Genomic DNA, 13,772 nt, shown 5'->3' on the forward strand with positions numbered 1-13,772 from the left:
AATAACCGAGGCCCGCGGAGCGAGCAAGTCCAGAACAAAAATAAACAATAAACTGCAAGCAGTGCAGGGCAGGTGCAGTAGCGTTGCGAAATCCTGTGGGATGCGCGGCAAGGTGATGTGGTGAAGACTGGCACGTCGTGACCGTTGGCGGAGGTTGGAAAGTGTGGAGGGTCGCAAAGATAGCTGGCGTTGCCGCTTCTTTGAGGCTTATCCCAGGGAGAGCCGCGGGGGAGAAGGCTGAGGTGGCGCCGCGTTTATTTCGGCCAACGTGGAGCTCGTATCGGATCGGTCCTTGTGATTTGGTGCACACGTTGCGTGAATGATCGAGTGTCTACCCGGAGTTATTAAACGGCTCTTGGCCGGTTGTCTATCGAGTCTCTTTCACAACAGGCGTGCGCAACGGTTTAGACGAGGGGTCAAGTTCGCGCTGTCGCAAACTCGCAAATTGGCTGGCGAGCAGGGGTGGCAGAGACAACTGATGGCGCAGGCAAAGCGTTTCTCTTGGTCGCACAGGTGTAGCCAGACGGGGGTGAGGATTGACGTTACAGGAGGAGATGTAGGAAGGGGGAGGAGACGTGAGAAAGAAAGGGGGGGAAGATGAAAACGAGAGAGAGTCAAGGTGAGGTTCTGCAGGGCCAAAAACGGCAGGTAGGGCAGTGGGGGAACACCAAACGAAAAGAGAAGGAACGAGGGGAAGGGAGACTTGGAAGGAAAGGCGCGCGCCTGCCCACCAAAGCCTAATTTGAGCGACAAGGAAGGCGCGCGATTGACGGTCCAAATCCCAACCGCCGCCTTGTGGGGCCCCTAGTCAAAGTAAAATTACAGCTTTGTATTCGGGAGAGGAGCCGCTAGGAAACGTCACATCGACAGGCTTGAGCTTCCGATATCAATCACGTGAATATCCTATTCGGTTAAAACACGGTTGCCTTTTATTTACAGGACCAAGCCTTGGCACAATCAGCAGTCGCTTCCTTCCGTCCTGGTAGTTGCTGCCTTTGTTACATTGGACAGGCCAAAATAGGATCTCACGCACCCACTATTTCCACTGGCCCTACTCCGGGTTTTAACCTCTAATACCCCTCTCAGCTTTGTATTATTTTTAGACTGTAGAACGTCACGCAACATTAGCCCAACTCAATCGACAACAGTAGCTTCACAAAGGAGACCGTAACAAACTGATGAATTAAAATATCGAAAAAAAAAGATCAAATCAACAACGCCATACTCCGTGCAACGACCTGGAGTGGAAACTAATCCGACCCATTCAAGGTACAATCTGACGGTCTCTGCAATACTTCTCTTCTTTGTCTGTAAGTCTCCTTTCGATCTCATCTACCTCTTATCTACCCCCGTATGCGTTCTATTCTCTTCGTCTCCCATTCGTCTACAGCCACGTTGCGTAGCGGTCTGGTTTTTATGGTGTCCTATACATGAGCTGGGTAATAAATACTTGGGTGCCAAATATGACGCTTTATTGTTCGGCCCCACCGTCTGTGGACGAGCTTGGTGTGCGCATGTGCGTCGTCGATGTCGGCGACGAGGGCAGCGAGGGCGACGCGGGCGTGGTTGCTGAGGCTGAGGCAGAGATTGACGACAGCGACGACAGCTGGCCGAGCGCGTCGCGGCAGATGTCAGCAATGGACGAGCCGCCGAGGAATTTGAGAACGGCCATGTCGATGTTGAGCTCCTTGAGGAACCACGAACGCAGTTCGACTGCGACGAGCGAGTCAATTCCCAGCTTAATGAGGGGTACCTTTGTCTCAATCTTTTCTGCAGGCAACTGCAGGATGAGCTCAACCTTGCGCGAGAAGGCGGCTTCGAGGATGGGCAGCGTGGCGTCGCCCTTGCTGGCAGCATCCGCAAACTGGCTGAGCACGCGCGTGGACAGCTCGGCCGTGCCGCTGGTGGTGGCGGCGACCTGCTCCTCGGCCTGCAGGATGTGCGAGAAGAGCGGTTTGGTGGGGAAGCGCGTGGCGGCGTTGTGCGGCAAGCCAGTAATGATCTGTGTGCTGTGGCCTCGGCTGCGGGAGACTGCCGAGTCGGGGTGGCCGGCCAGGATGGCAGATGCAAAGATGTGCTGCATCTCGGCCTCGTACAGGCCGATGTAGCCGTACATACCCACGAGACGGGCCTCGTACTGACTGAGGGCGCGGTCGACATAGCCGACGCCGAGCAACATGGCAATGTCAATGACGGAGGCGGGAAGGCCGCGCTGGCGGCGCTGGGTCGCCAGCGTGTGCATGTACATGTTGGCGGCGCTGTAGTTGGACTGGGCCTTGTTGCCGATGATGCAAGCGAGCGACGAGAAGAAGATGAAGAAGTCGAGCTCGCCGGGCGTCGAGAACAGTTCGTCCATGTAGCGGCTGCCGTCAACCTTGGGACCGAAAACGTACGTGAAGTCGTCGAGCGAGCAGTTGTTGAAGGGTTTGTCGCGCAGCACCATGGCAGCATTGGCAACGCCAGCAATCGGCGGCATCTCGGCGCAGATTCGCTTATGCACGTCTAGCAGATCTTGTTTTTTGGTGACGTCCAGGGCATAGACCCGAATGTCAGTGGCACCGCGGCGACGGAAATCGTCGAGCACATGTGGATCGACCTGCGGGTTGCGACTGGCGATAGCGATGTGGCGAGCACCGCGGTCGGCCATCCAACCACAGATGGACAGGCCCAGAGCACCCGTTAGGCCAACAAGGAAGTATGTCTTGTCGCCCTTGAACAGGTTGAGCGATGCAGTGGGGAAAACCTGTGCAATGACAGGGTTTGGCGTGGCCCAGTTGACCACCTGAGTAGGGGGCAAGCTGCCGCTGGGGAGATCAGCCACGTTCTCGATGCTGATGATGCCGTCGGCCGTGACTGACGTTGCCGTTCCAGAAGCTTTTGCATCCCGCAAAACAGCCGGCAGCTCCGACAATGAAATGTTGAGTAAGACGGCTTTGCCGGCCTTGGAGACCTTGAAGAGGGACAGTGAATTCACGGTCGTATTCGTCGTCAGGGTTGACGTGTTGTTCGCGATGCGACTAATCACCTCGACCTCAAGAGACACATCGAGATTCACGTAAGTGAGAGGACCCTTAGGGAGCAGAGCGAGAACACGCCGCTCGTTGTCGTACCGGTGGATGGTGGCCTGCACGGGGTGGCGCTGGCTGGCGGCGGCCGTAGTCGTGGCCACCAACGTGACGCTCTTGCTTTTGGCTTTGGTGACCAAGCGGTCAACCAGGGCATTGTCACCACCGTGTATCCACAGCGTGCCTTCGATGTCAGACGTGAGGCTCTCAGCCAAAACATCAAGGAGCAGCTGCTGGAGAAGTTCAGCCTTGCCACCATCTGCAGGTAGCGAGGCCAGAATGGCGTCTGCTGTGATGTGGACAACAGATCCGTTCTCGGGGCTGGCGACGAGCACAAGTTTGCTGTCATCGTCCAGATCGGCGCCGATGCCGAGGAAGACCGTCGTGCCGTCGCGGGTTCGGAACGGGTACAGGGACGAGGCATGCAGCTTGACACGGTGCTGACCATCCTTTGTACCACTGGCGCTGGGGCCCAGGTGCAAAGGCTCGGACTCGAGAATCTGCATGTGGCCGGCTTCCTGCACGATTTCAACATCACCGGCTCCTTCGGCTATATCGAGGAGCAGCTTTCTGGCAATGGGACGGCGGTCAGCGTTGAGGCGGTCGTTGAGCTCATCGTCCTTCATAATGCGAGGCACAAAGACGCGGCCATTCTCGATGCACATTTCTGTCTCGCGGACCCAGAAGACGTCAGCAAAGTCAGGGCTGCTAAGGTACACGAGGCGCAGCAGGGCCTCGGCGAAGAGGGTGGCCTCAGTGGTGCCCTGACTGCCAAAGCCGCCCACAAAGCTGTCGACATCCAGGAACTGCATGACCAGATGCGGCGACTCCAAGGCGATGACACGCGCCATACCGACCGCCATGTTGGAATAGGGCTCGGCGGTGCGGCGGTTCTTTGTGACCCAGAGCAGGGCAGCAGACTCGAGGATCATGGTCTGCATGCCTTTGAACTTGGGCTCGGTCATGGACTTGAACATGGGTTCGTCGAGGTCGGCCAGGCACAAAACAGCGGCATTGGCTAGGTCGACCGTCCCAATTTCAGCAATGTCTGGCACGAGCACGGCAGTGGTACCCAGCGGGCGCAGGAGACGGCGGATGGTCTGGGTGACGCGGTTGACAGCTAGCGTTTTGCCACCAACAAGAACGAGTGAGGACACCGGCGCCGCTGCGACGGCAGCCGGGGCGCGGTCCCATGTGCCGACAGACAGCGGCTCGCGCAGCAGAGCGATGCGGTCGTCGACGGCTTGTGTGCTCATGACGAGGCCGTAGAAATCGTCGAGGTCGCTGCACGACACATCGACGCCCGAGAAACCGGCACCCTGCATGAGATCGTCCCAGTGCGCTTCGCTGGCAAGCGGCCCGTAGATGCGGCCATCGTTCTTTCCAAGCCACCAGCCTGGCAGGCCCGACATGATGAAGGACGTGTACACTGCGTCACCGGTGATCTCAATAACGATCATACGGCCGCCGGGCTTGGTGATCTTGCGGCAGTTGGCCAGGGTGCGCGACAGGTACTGGGTGGCGTGCAGTACATTGGAGGCCAGGACCAAATCGTAGCCCTCCGGATCGAAGCCCTGCTCAATGGGGTCGCGCTCAATGTCCAGTACACGGAACTCCATCTTGGCGAGCTCCTCGGGCGTGAACTGGGTCTTGGCCTTTTCAAAGAACGCGGGGGAGATGTCGGTGTACGTGTACGAGGTGAAGTGCGGCGAGATGGCCCTGATAGCACCCACCGACGCACCCCCTGTGCCGGCGCCGATCTCAAGCACGCGTAGGCCGGGATGCTCATGGTTCATCTGCGCGATGAGGGTGTTGAACTGGCGGTAGACCAGGTCGAGGCCTACACCGTCTTTGTAGAGGCGGTTGAGGCGGTTGTTTTCCATGAGAACCTGCAGGACAGGGACCTCGCCGCGGACCATGGCAGGCAGGTTTGTGCCGACAGCCCAAGCCAGCTCCATGTCGACGCCGTCGCCGTACTTTTGCAGCCATTCTGCGACCATCTCGGGGGTATCGTGGGCGGTCTCGGGCTTGAGGCGGCGGTGCTGGCCCGAGTCGATCTTGGGCAGCAAGTAGTTCTTGGCCCAGCCGAGCACACTCTGGAACTGCCACTCGGCCGCAGCAAACTCCTCCTCGGACACCTGCTCAACGAGGCGGCGCAAAAAGTACACCGACGTGCGGTCGAGTGTGTTGATGTGCTCGAACATCGCATCGAGCACCTCGGGCTGGTCCTCGGGACTGATGCCGGACGCGACCTGCGGGCGCCAGACCATCTTCGAAAACGTCTGGCGGTCGTTCTTGGGGCCAGGCTTGGTGAAGGACGAGCAAGTGAGGCCCGTGATTTGCAGCTCGCAGTAGCGGCTGTCCCGCGCGTTGAAGAGGTCGAGATCGCCGGCGATGACCTTGCTCGTGGCATCGCTCAGGTAGCAGTCGGCGACGGCCTGGGAGACATTGGCCGGATCGGCGGCGTGCTCCTGCTGGCGCAGACGGGCAGCAGCCACGTTGACGCGAACGGTACGGATGCCCGTGGGCAGGTAGCTCGTCCACATGCGGCCATCACCGGGGAAGCAGAAGGCGGCCATGACGCCCTGGAAAGCAGCGTCGAGTGTCGCCGGGTGCACAATGAGGTCGGCGTTGGCGGCCGGGCGGTTAATGACGGCGGTGGCGAGGCCGAGACGGCGCTGGGCAGACTCAAAGACGAAGTCGCCCGAGTACCGCAGGCCAATCTTCTCGAGCTCGCTGTAGAAACGCGTGGTGTCGACGTCGGACATGGGCAGCACAGGCGGCGCGCGTGCCGGCAGCACCGTGGGGTCGGCTTCGGCAACAGGGCCCAGGGCTACGACAGCACGGCCGGTGAAATTGACCTTTTCGGCGTCCGTCGTAGTACCGTCGACGCTGCCGCTGTAGCAGCTGAATTCGGCAACAAGGGAGGTGGCGTCTGCGCCTGCGTCCGGCTGGTCCACGACACGGATCACGAAAATGACCTCGGTGCCCGCTGCGCCCGGGTCAATGGTGATGGCGGCGTGAATGCGGAGGTCCTGCAGCTCGACAATCTGGGCGATTAGCCCACGCTCCGTCAGGGCGGCCTGGTTCTTCACTAAGTGCATGGACGCTTCCACCGCCATGGACACGTAACCGGCAGCGGGGAACAGGATCTGGTTCTGGAAGACGTGGCCGCGTAGCCATTCGAGCTCGGTGATCTTCATGACGTTGCGCCAGCGAATCATCTGGTTGTTGCCGGCAGACGTCATGGAGCCGAGCAGCTCGTGGGTAGGGTCCTCGCGCAGGCGGTACTTCTTGGACAGGATGGACTCCTTCCACAGAGGCACGTCATGGTCCCATGCGTAGGTGGGCAGGTCGCGCACCAGGCGGGGCGGGCGGGCCGTCGGGGCATGGGCGCTTCCAGTGTGGTCGTCGTCTTCGCCAACGCATGCACGTCGGAAGGCCTCAAAATCGACGACGGTGGCAGGTGACTGGAAGTGGCTCCACACGAAGCCCAGCGCATTACTAAAAGCGGCCAGGTCGTTGCTTCCGCGCGCGAGCACACCCGTATACGGAAGGTCCACACCGGTGACCGAACGCAGGACCTCGCTGGCGGGGCCCTTGAGCGCCGGGTGGGGGCCTACTTCCAGCACCATATCAAAACAATGCGACTCGGTGACGGCGCGGTCAAGTGCCTGCGCAAACAACACGGGCTTGGCCATGTTGTCGACCCAGTACGTGTCGCGGAACGTGTCTGGCTCGTAGATGCTGCGGCCGTCGGCGCCGTGCACGCTCGAGAACCACACGAATCCGGCATCCGGGGCCACGGGTGGCGCCAGCACGGAAATGTTGCACTGCCGCAGGCTCGCGAGGTACGCCTCAGAGCAGCGCTGCATGTGATGCGAGTGGTACGCCGTGTCGACCTGCAGGGCGCGCGCAAACACGCCGTCGGCCTTGAGCTGCGCCTCGGCCGCGTCAATGGCATCTGCATTGCCCGAGAGCGTCGTGCTCGAAGGCGAGTTGCTGGCAGCTGCCACGATGCGGCCTTCAAACGGCGTGCCTTCGCCGCAAAAGGCCACTGCCGCCTCGTACGACATGCCGACAGCCATCATCTTGCCCGGCTGGGGTCCGTCGCGAGCCTTGACGGCATGTACGCCTCGGTAATAGGCAATGCGGATGGCATCCGACGCCGAGAGATAGCCCACGGCATAGGCGGCCGCAATTTCGCCCGACGAGTGGCCGACGACGCCGCTGAACTCGATACCGGCAGCACGCAGCAGGTCAACCAGTGCAATCTGGAGAGCGGTGCAGAGCGGCTGCGACAATGTGGCTTCGCGGATGCGGGACGTTTCGGCTGGTTTGAGCAGCTCGGCCGTCAGGGACCACGGAGGACGGTCGGTCTCGACGGGGAGCTGGGCCAACGATGCCTCGAGTTGCTGCAGCGAGCGGCGGAAGAGAGTGCTGTGGGCATAGAGCGCAGCACCCATGGCGGGCCACTGCGCACCTTGCCCTGTGAAGACGCCCAAAATGCGTGGCGGCAGCTGTGCAGTCACGGGCAGGGCCGCGGTGATAAACGAGTTGGTGCTCGACGAGGCGGCCTCGGCGTTCTGGACCGCCTTGAGACCGGCGGCAAGGCTGGCCTGCAGCTCGGCACGCGTCGTACCTGTTGCATAGGCGCGGTAGGCAAACTCGGATCGCTTGTTCTGCAGCGTCCAGGCGAGGTCGCCGAGAGATGTGCTGGCGCCGTTGGTCTCTTCCTTCTCGAGGTACTCGGCAAGTGCAGACGCGGAGGCCACAAGAGCACCCTGCGAGTTGGCCGACAAGACAAGCGGGCCAAGGGGGGCATCAGATGCCGCGTCTTGTGTTCCAGCTTTGAATGACGCGTTGACCTTGTTCTCGGGTGCGCTATCCCAGCTCTCGATGATGGCGTGGGCATTGGAACCGCCAAAACCGAAACTGTTCAGACTGGCACGCCGCGGCACGCCTTCCGGCAGCTTGGGCCAAGGAAGTGCCTGCGTCGGCACGCAGAGCCGGTGGTAAAATGGCTCGATCTTGGGGTTGAGTGTGTTAAAATGCATGTTGGGAGGGATGATGCCGTTCTGTACAGCCAGCGACGCCCGCATAAAACCTGCAAGACCAGCACCACTTTCCAAGTGGCCGATGACAGTCTTGATCGAGCCAACGTACAGACGTTCGTCATCGCCGGTGGCAAGGGGCGTTGCTGGTCCGGACCCTGTGGTTGGGGGACGTGTGAAGAAGGCATTGTAGACTGCCTCGGCTTCCACCGGGTCGCCTGCATTGGTGCCTGTTCCGTGGGCCTCGAAGAACTGGCAGCGGTCCTCTTTTTTTGTAATATCGAGGCCGGCCCGTGAATACGTCGCGCGGATCATGTCCGTCTGCGCGCTTGGGTTCGGCATGGTCAAGCCGGGCGTGCGGCCGTCCTGGTTCATGCCCGTCTCGCGGATGATGCATTCAATGTGGTCGCCGTCCGCCAAAGCCTGCTTGAGTGTCTTGAGGAACACAGCCACGCAGCCTTCGCCACGAGCGTAACCGTCTGCACCGGCGTCCCACATCCGTGAACGGCCCGTGGGTGATAGCATGTGCAGCTAGAGACCGTTAGATTCCCTGGGCTTTTCAAACCTGACTGCGACCGAGGGGGCGGTGCTCACCTTGGACTCCATAATGTAGACTTCAGGCCCCAGAATGAGGTTGACGCCAGCAGCCACGGCCAGCTTGGACGTGCCATTGCGCAGCTCCTGGATGCCCAAGTGCAGCGCGATCAGACTCGACGAGCACGCTGTGTCCAGACAAACGGATGCGCCCTTCCAGTCGAAGAAGTACGACAGCCGGTTGGACATGATGGACCTTGCCACGCCCGTGGCAAAGTAGTGTGGAATGGTCTCCAGGTCGCGTTGCAGCATCGCCGTATAATCGTCCGACGATTGGCCGACAAACACGCAGGTATCCGAGCCTTTGAGGCTCTGGATCGAGTAGCCCGACGCCTCCATGCCCTCGTACACAGTCTCGAGAAGCATACGCTGCTGCGGGTCAATGGACTCGGCTTCGCGTGGGTTGATGTTGAAAAAGTTATAGTCGAATGTTCGCACGTCTTCCGACTCGTCGAGAAAGTACGACTGCGTGGCATTAGTGGCCTATTGGTCGAAAAGGGACATTGTATTTGTCAGTAAAACGTCTATAAATGCGTATCTGCGTATAGTCGGTAAGGTGATTTTTAACTTACACCGTGGTGCTCGCCGTCTGGATGGTAGAAGCTCTGGACATGGAAACGGCTCTTGGGCACCTCGCTGAGGAGATCCCGTGGTTCTTTGAGAAGTTCCCACAACTTTGACGGTGTCGATGCGCCACCGGGGAGCCGGCAGCTGCTTCCCACCACGGCTATAGGCTCCGGTATATTTCTTCGCTCAGCCATGTTGACTTGTAGATGTGAAGTAAAAACTGTGAAGAAGGTGCAACCAGATGGGGACAAAAAGGAGATATAAATAAGACTTGGGCGGGGGAGGCAATTGAAAATAGAAGAGCAAGAAAAGGTCAAACGCTAGACAAAGAAGACCCAAAATCTGAGAACAAGGTGAGAAGAAGGAGGACGAGAAGTGACGGTGTATAGCGACGAAGAGTGAGGGCGTTCTGATAGATATATGATAAAAAAGTGAGCGGATGGTGCAAGAAAGGTGAGAGAGAAGACAGTCACGATATAAGGAAGGCGAAAACGAGATAATGAAACACCAAGGAGATGGAAAGTATCAACGTAGGGTAAGAGCCAGCAAAGGTCAAGACTGAAGGGAGAAGCTAGAGCTAGGAGGCCTTGGAGAATAAAACGAGCAACGCATCGAGCTTGGACCTGAGTCTGATGCATGATACGTGCTCTGGTGGGGAATGTATGGTCAAGCTACGGCCAAGCTACAAAAGCTACCGACAGCCTATGAACAGATCGTGGCAAACCATGAAGCTTGTGAAGAGGGAAAGCTGCATTGGAGTGGGCTATGGCACGAGTGCATTCGATGGGCAGAGAGACCCGGTGGGACAGAGGCGGACAAAACAGGCGTATGCAGTGGGTATGCAAGTCCCGGTAGGTGTCCTCGTCGAAGGAGATACCAAAATGGTGCTTCCTGTTGGTTTTGTGTAAACGGTGCCGCTTATAAGACCAAAAGAGGAAAAGAGCACGAAGCAGGGTCCACTTATACAAACACCCCCCTCCGCTTCTGGATGTGGGATGTACGGCCACTTCCATCAGATTAAATAAACCCCCTGGACGAGCAGGCAGGCTCATAGGCTACCAGTCTTAACAGACAACAAAATTCTATCTTGACAAAAGGTTCCATGAGGGGTCCTTTTGTCGCTCAGTTCAGTCGTCCGCCGAACCTAGCGTAGAGAAACGGGGCAGAATGGAAAGGGGATAGAGATACGAGATGCACTAGGACAAGACGGCAACGGTGAAGAAAATCAAAAGTCCCCGTCCGGGAGTACGACGTCGTAGGGTGTGAAGCCGAAGCCCATATACAGTTCGTAATCAAGCTGAAGGAACGGTGAGAGCCGAGGTCGGGAAGGAGGTAGAGTAAGACGGGCATCAAGATCGACATGCTTGTACATCGCCACGAACCAGCTTCTGGGAATTCAAAGCACCTTTAGGAGAAGTGTGTGAAACAGCAAACAACGGTAGGAAGCAAGATCATCAACATAGAGAAAATGAGTCGGAACCAACGGCAAATTAAAATCAAAATCACAATGCCTAGGACAATAGTAAAACAATATGAGAAACGCCACCGGGATCCGCAATGCCGGCAACCATTCCAGGAAGAACATCCGACGGCGGGTACGGCTGAGCAAGAACAAGTACGACAAAGCATGACAAAACACAAATCATACAAGAGAAGGGATACACGGACAGACGGAAATAAGAGATCAGAAAATCAAATACATCGATAAACGACTCCATCACGAGGTCCTTCAAGAGGGCCATGTAAGGGTAGGACACGAGAATGCGCCATTATCAGACCAATGACCTCAAATGAGATACCTGCTCACCTCACTGACATGAGCACTTATTTACCTCCCATACTCCTTGGGGGTCGTTTACGAGACTGATTGTAAAAGGACGGCACTGCAGCAAGTCTGGGGTCGCCACACACCCCATCATTGGTGCTTGGCTGGTTTTCACCATTGCTGGTTCTTTCTGAGATTTCTTGGATTCTGACACGTAAGAATGCTGCTCCCTCGCACTACGATGGAGACCCTTTTTGGTTTTGCAGATGATTTGACCGCATTGGCCTCTGGTTGGCTGGGCTCAACATCTTAGACCAACCTTGCAGAACGGTCCGGTGCGTTGTCAACGACGTATCCTGTTCGTTTCTGGCCCTCTCTTGGGTGCCGCCTTGGGTCACTGCGCACCTTGTTTTGTGTTGGAGACGTGAGGCTAACGTTGATCATGCATGTCTAGCTGCATTCTGATGGACTCAAATTTCTGTGGTAGATTTTGATATGCGGTCCATTATGCGGCCTTAGCGTAGAACTGGCGTGGGAAGTGTGTGGGATAAGAGAAACAGTGGCAAGAGGAGAGCAGAGGGGGGAGGGGTTGGTCCACAATGACCGCAAAGGAGTGTGGTGTTCACGGACAGTTCGGGATATCCCATTGCAGGAAAGTCAGCCAACAAAGAAAGTAAAGGTGAGAAGAGACAGCAGGCTGGCCCGATGGGGAGACGGTAGCGAGCTATGTGCGGCGACGGGATGACGAAGCAGCATGGCCGCCGGATTGGGGCAAAAGAACCCGCCAGGAAACCAAATCCCATGCACATACAAACAGGAGGGTAGGAGTGAGTCGAACCGAGGGTACGGACACCCCAGGTTGGGGGCGGGCCTGGGCACAAAAATGGCAGAGGGGCGGGATTTCAACAAAAAAAAGGACGAATAGGAAAAAAAAACTCGGCCAGAATCGGCCCCCAAATATCAAGAGGACGAGGAATCGGGCCAGGGGAATATGGAATCGGGGCAGAGACTCATTGGCCAACGAAAATGAAAGAATTTGACACCGGTGATGAAATGGGAAAGAGGTAAAGAATCAAAAGACGAAGGGCAAGCAAAAGGACCAAGAATCACGGTGTACATATGTGAAAATGAATGCACGAGAAGAAACGAACTGGGGTAACTGAAGAGGAAAATCTCAAGGTGTTGGTAGGAGGAAGAACAGGCCCGGGATTGTCCGTGGTCTTCACTACAACTGCATCGTCCAACAAATAATATTCTCCATAGCGTACAGGGTAAGAAGAAACACTGAGCAATCCGTCGTTAAGACTGCACGGCCTAACGCACTGAACTCGTTAACACTTTTCATCTTGAGCCATGGTTGGCGTTGGCAGCGGGGCCAGGTCAGCATGTTGCACTCGAACTAAACCTCAGCTCAACGAACGTCGCAGATCCAACATGTACTTCGTACTGAGTATACGCTGTAAGCAAAGTATGATGCAACAACGGCGCTCGGTCGAAAGTGGACGTGGTCCGCTGGGCACTGTGCCGGCGAAAGGGCTTATCGAAGGGCAAAAACATAACCGCGTCTGTCGGTACCAGATAACATCATCATGGAAGGCCACATGGCCACATGATGCACCAAGTTATCTTAGGTAGCTATCGATCACACATGAAGAGGGTCGTTGCATGTCAAGATGATACGACACCGCTGTTTTGCAAGAGGAGGGGGGGAGGGGTGGACTTTAGCACAGATATTCGCACAGTTTTTCGTGACTTTGACGACTTCTCGTGCCATTCAAGACAGACCACCTTGTGGAAGCGATCACGGTCGGTTCGTCAAGGTAAGCACCTCTCCGCGGAGTCACGAGTCTATTGGAACAAAAACAGCAGGGATATGGAGGGGGAAAGTGGTCGGCCAGCAGACTGCTGAGAAAGTGGAAAGACAGGAGCATTCATGAGATGTGGCCCATGGGACAGGCCGCTGCAGGTCGAGCGGTCAAGGCAGCAACGCAAGTTGCTTTGCCTGCCGCCCCATACAGGGCCTAATTCCGGGTCAGTTGAACAGGTCGACTCTGTTTGGGGATTCCAAGGACGAAGTAAGGCGTGCCAGTGCTGCGAGACGACGAAAGATGAGTTGAATGTGAGAGTACCTCTGTACGTAGAAACACGAGGAGGTTGAGGAAGTCAAATTCGACAAAGAACGATACAGGACAAACCGAAAAGCGGGTTTCGATAATCAAATCAGGCTAGTTGGAGAGACAGAGTCGGAGCTACGAGACGGGGCAGACTGGCATCGACAGGTCGAGTGTGAGGGGCGACAGGGAAGGATGAGGTTGTGGGCGAGGCAAAGAAGCGAAGTAGTCAATAGAAGAGACGAAAATGGAGGCCAAAGAAAACCGGGGCCGCCGAACGGGGGATAACCGGGGCCCGCCTTCGGGCAAGGTCCAGGGTTGTGCAGACCGCTGTTGAGAATGAGGAAAAATGACGAAATCCCGTTTGAGCGACAGTGAAGAGGGACGAGGATGAGACAAAGAGGACCAGAAGAAAAAGAATACGAAAAACTGCAGAGGAGAGAAAAGGCAGAAACAAAAAGAAAGAGAAAAAAAACTTGGCAAGTGCCTCGACGAGGAATTGGAAGTCAGGAGGCAGGAGCTGGCAGTTGAAGAGAGCAAACGAGAAAAGCCCAGAGGAAAGAGCGAGGGTGGGGGCAGAAATTCATACGGAAGGTGCGAAGAAGCGCATCATGAA

The 13,772-nt window shown here is 57.0% G+C and overlaps 2 protein-coding genes across 2 annotated transcripts; both read right to left on the bottom strand.

Moving 5' to 3' along the window:
• Nucleotides 1-1,471: 1,471 nt before the first annotated feature.
• SPSK_06847 (uncharacterized protein) lies at nt 1,472-8,617 on the bottom strand (the record flags this gene model as incomplete). Its single annotated transcript, XM_016733521.1, has 1 exon — nt 1,472-8,617. The coding sequence occupies one exon, from the start codon at nt 8,615-8,617 to the stop codon at nt 1,472-1,474; it is 7,146 nt and encodes a 2,381-aa protein (XP_016591323.1).
• A 33-nt stretch (nt 8,618-8,650) lies between these two features.
• SPSK_07878 (uncharacterized protein) lies at nt 8,651-9,474 on the bottom strand (the record flags this gene model as incomplete). The annotated part of the gene is made up of 2 exons (XM_016734531.1): nt 8,651-9,196; nt 9,286-9,474. 2 exons carry the CDS (start codon nt 9,472-9,474, stop codon nt 8,651-8,653), a joined length of 735 nt encoding a protein of 244 aa, XP_016591324.1.
• Nucleotides 9,475-13,772: the final 4,298 nt, after the last annotated feature.

This window comes from Sporothrix schenckii, assembly GCF_000961545.1.
Source record: "Sporothrix schenckii 1099-18 chromosome Unknown Cont41, whole genome shotgun sequence".
Taxonomy (NCBI): Eukaryota; Fungi; Ascomycota; class Sordariomycetes; order Ophiostomatales; family Ophiostomataceae; genus Sporothrix; species Sporothrix schenckii.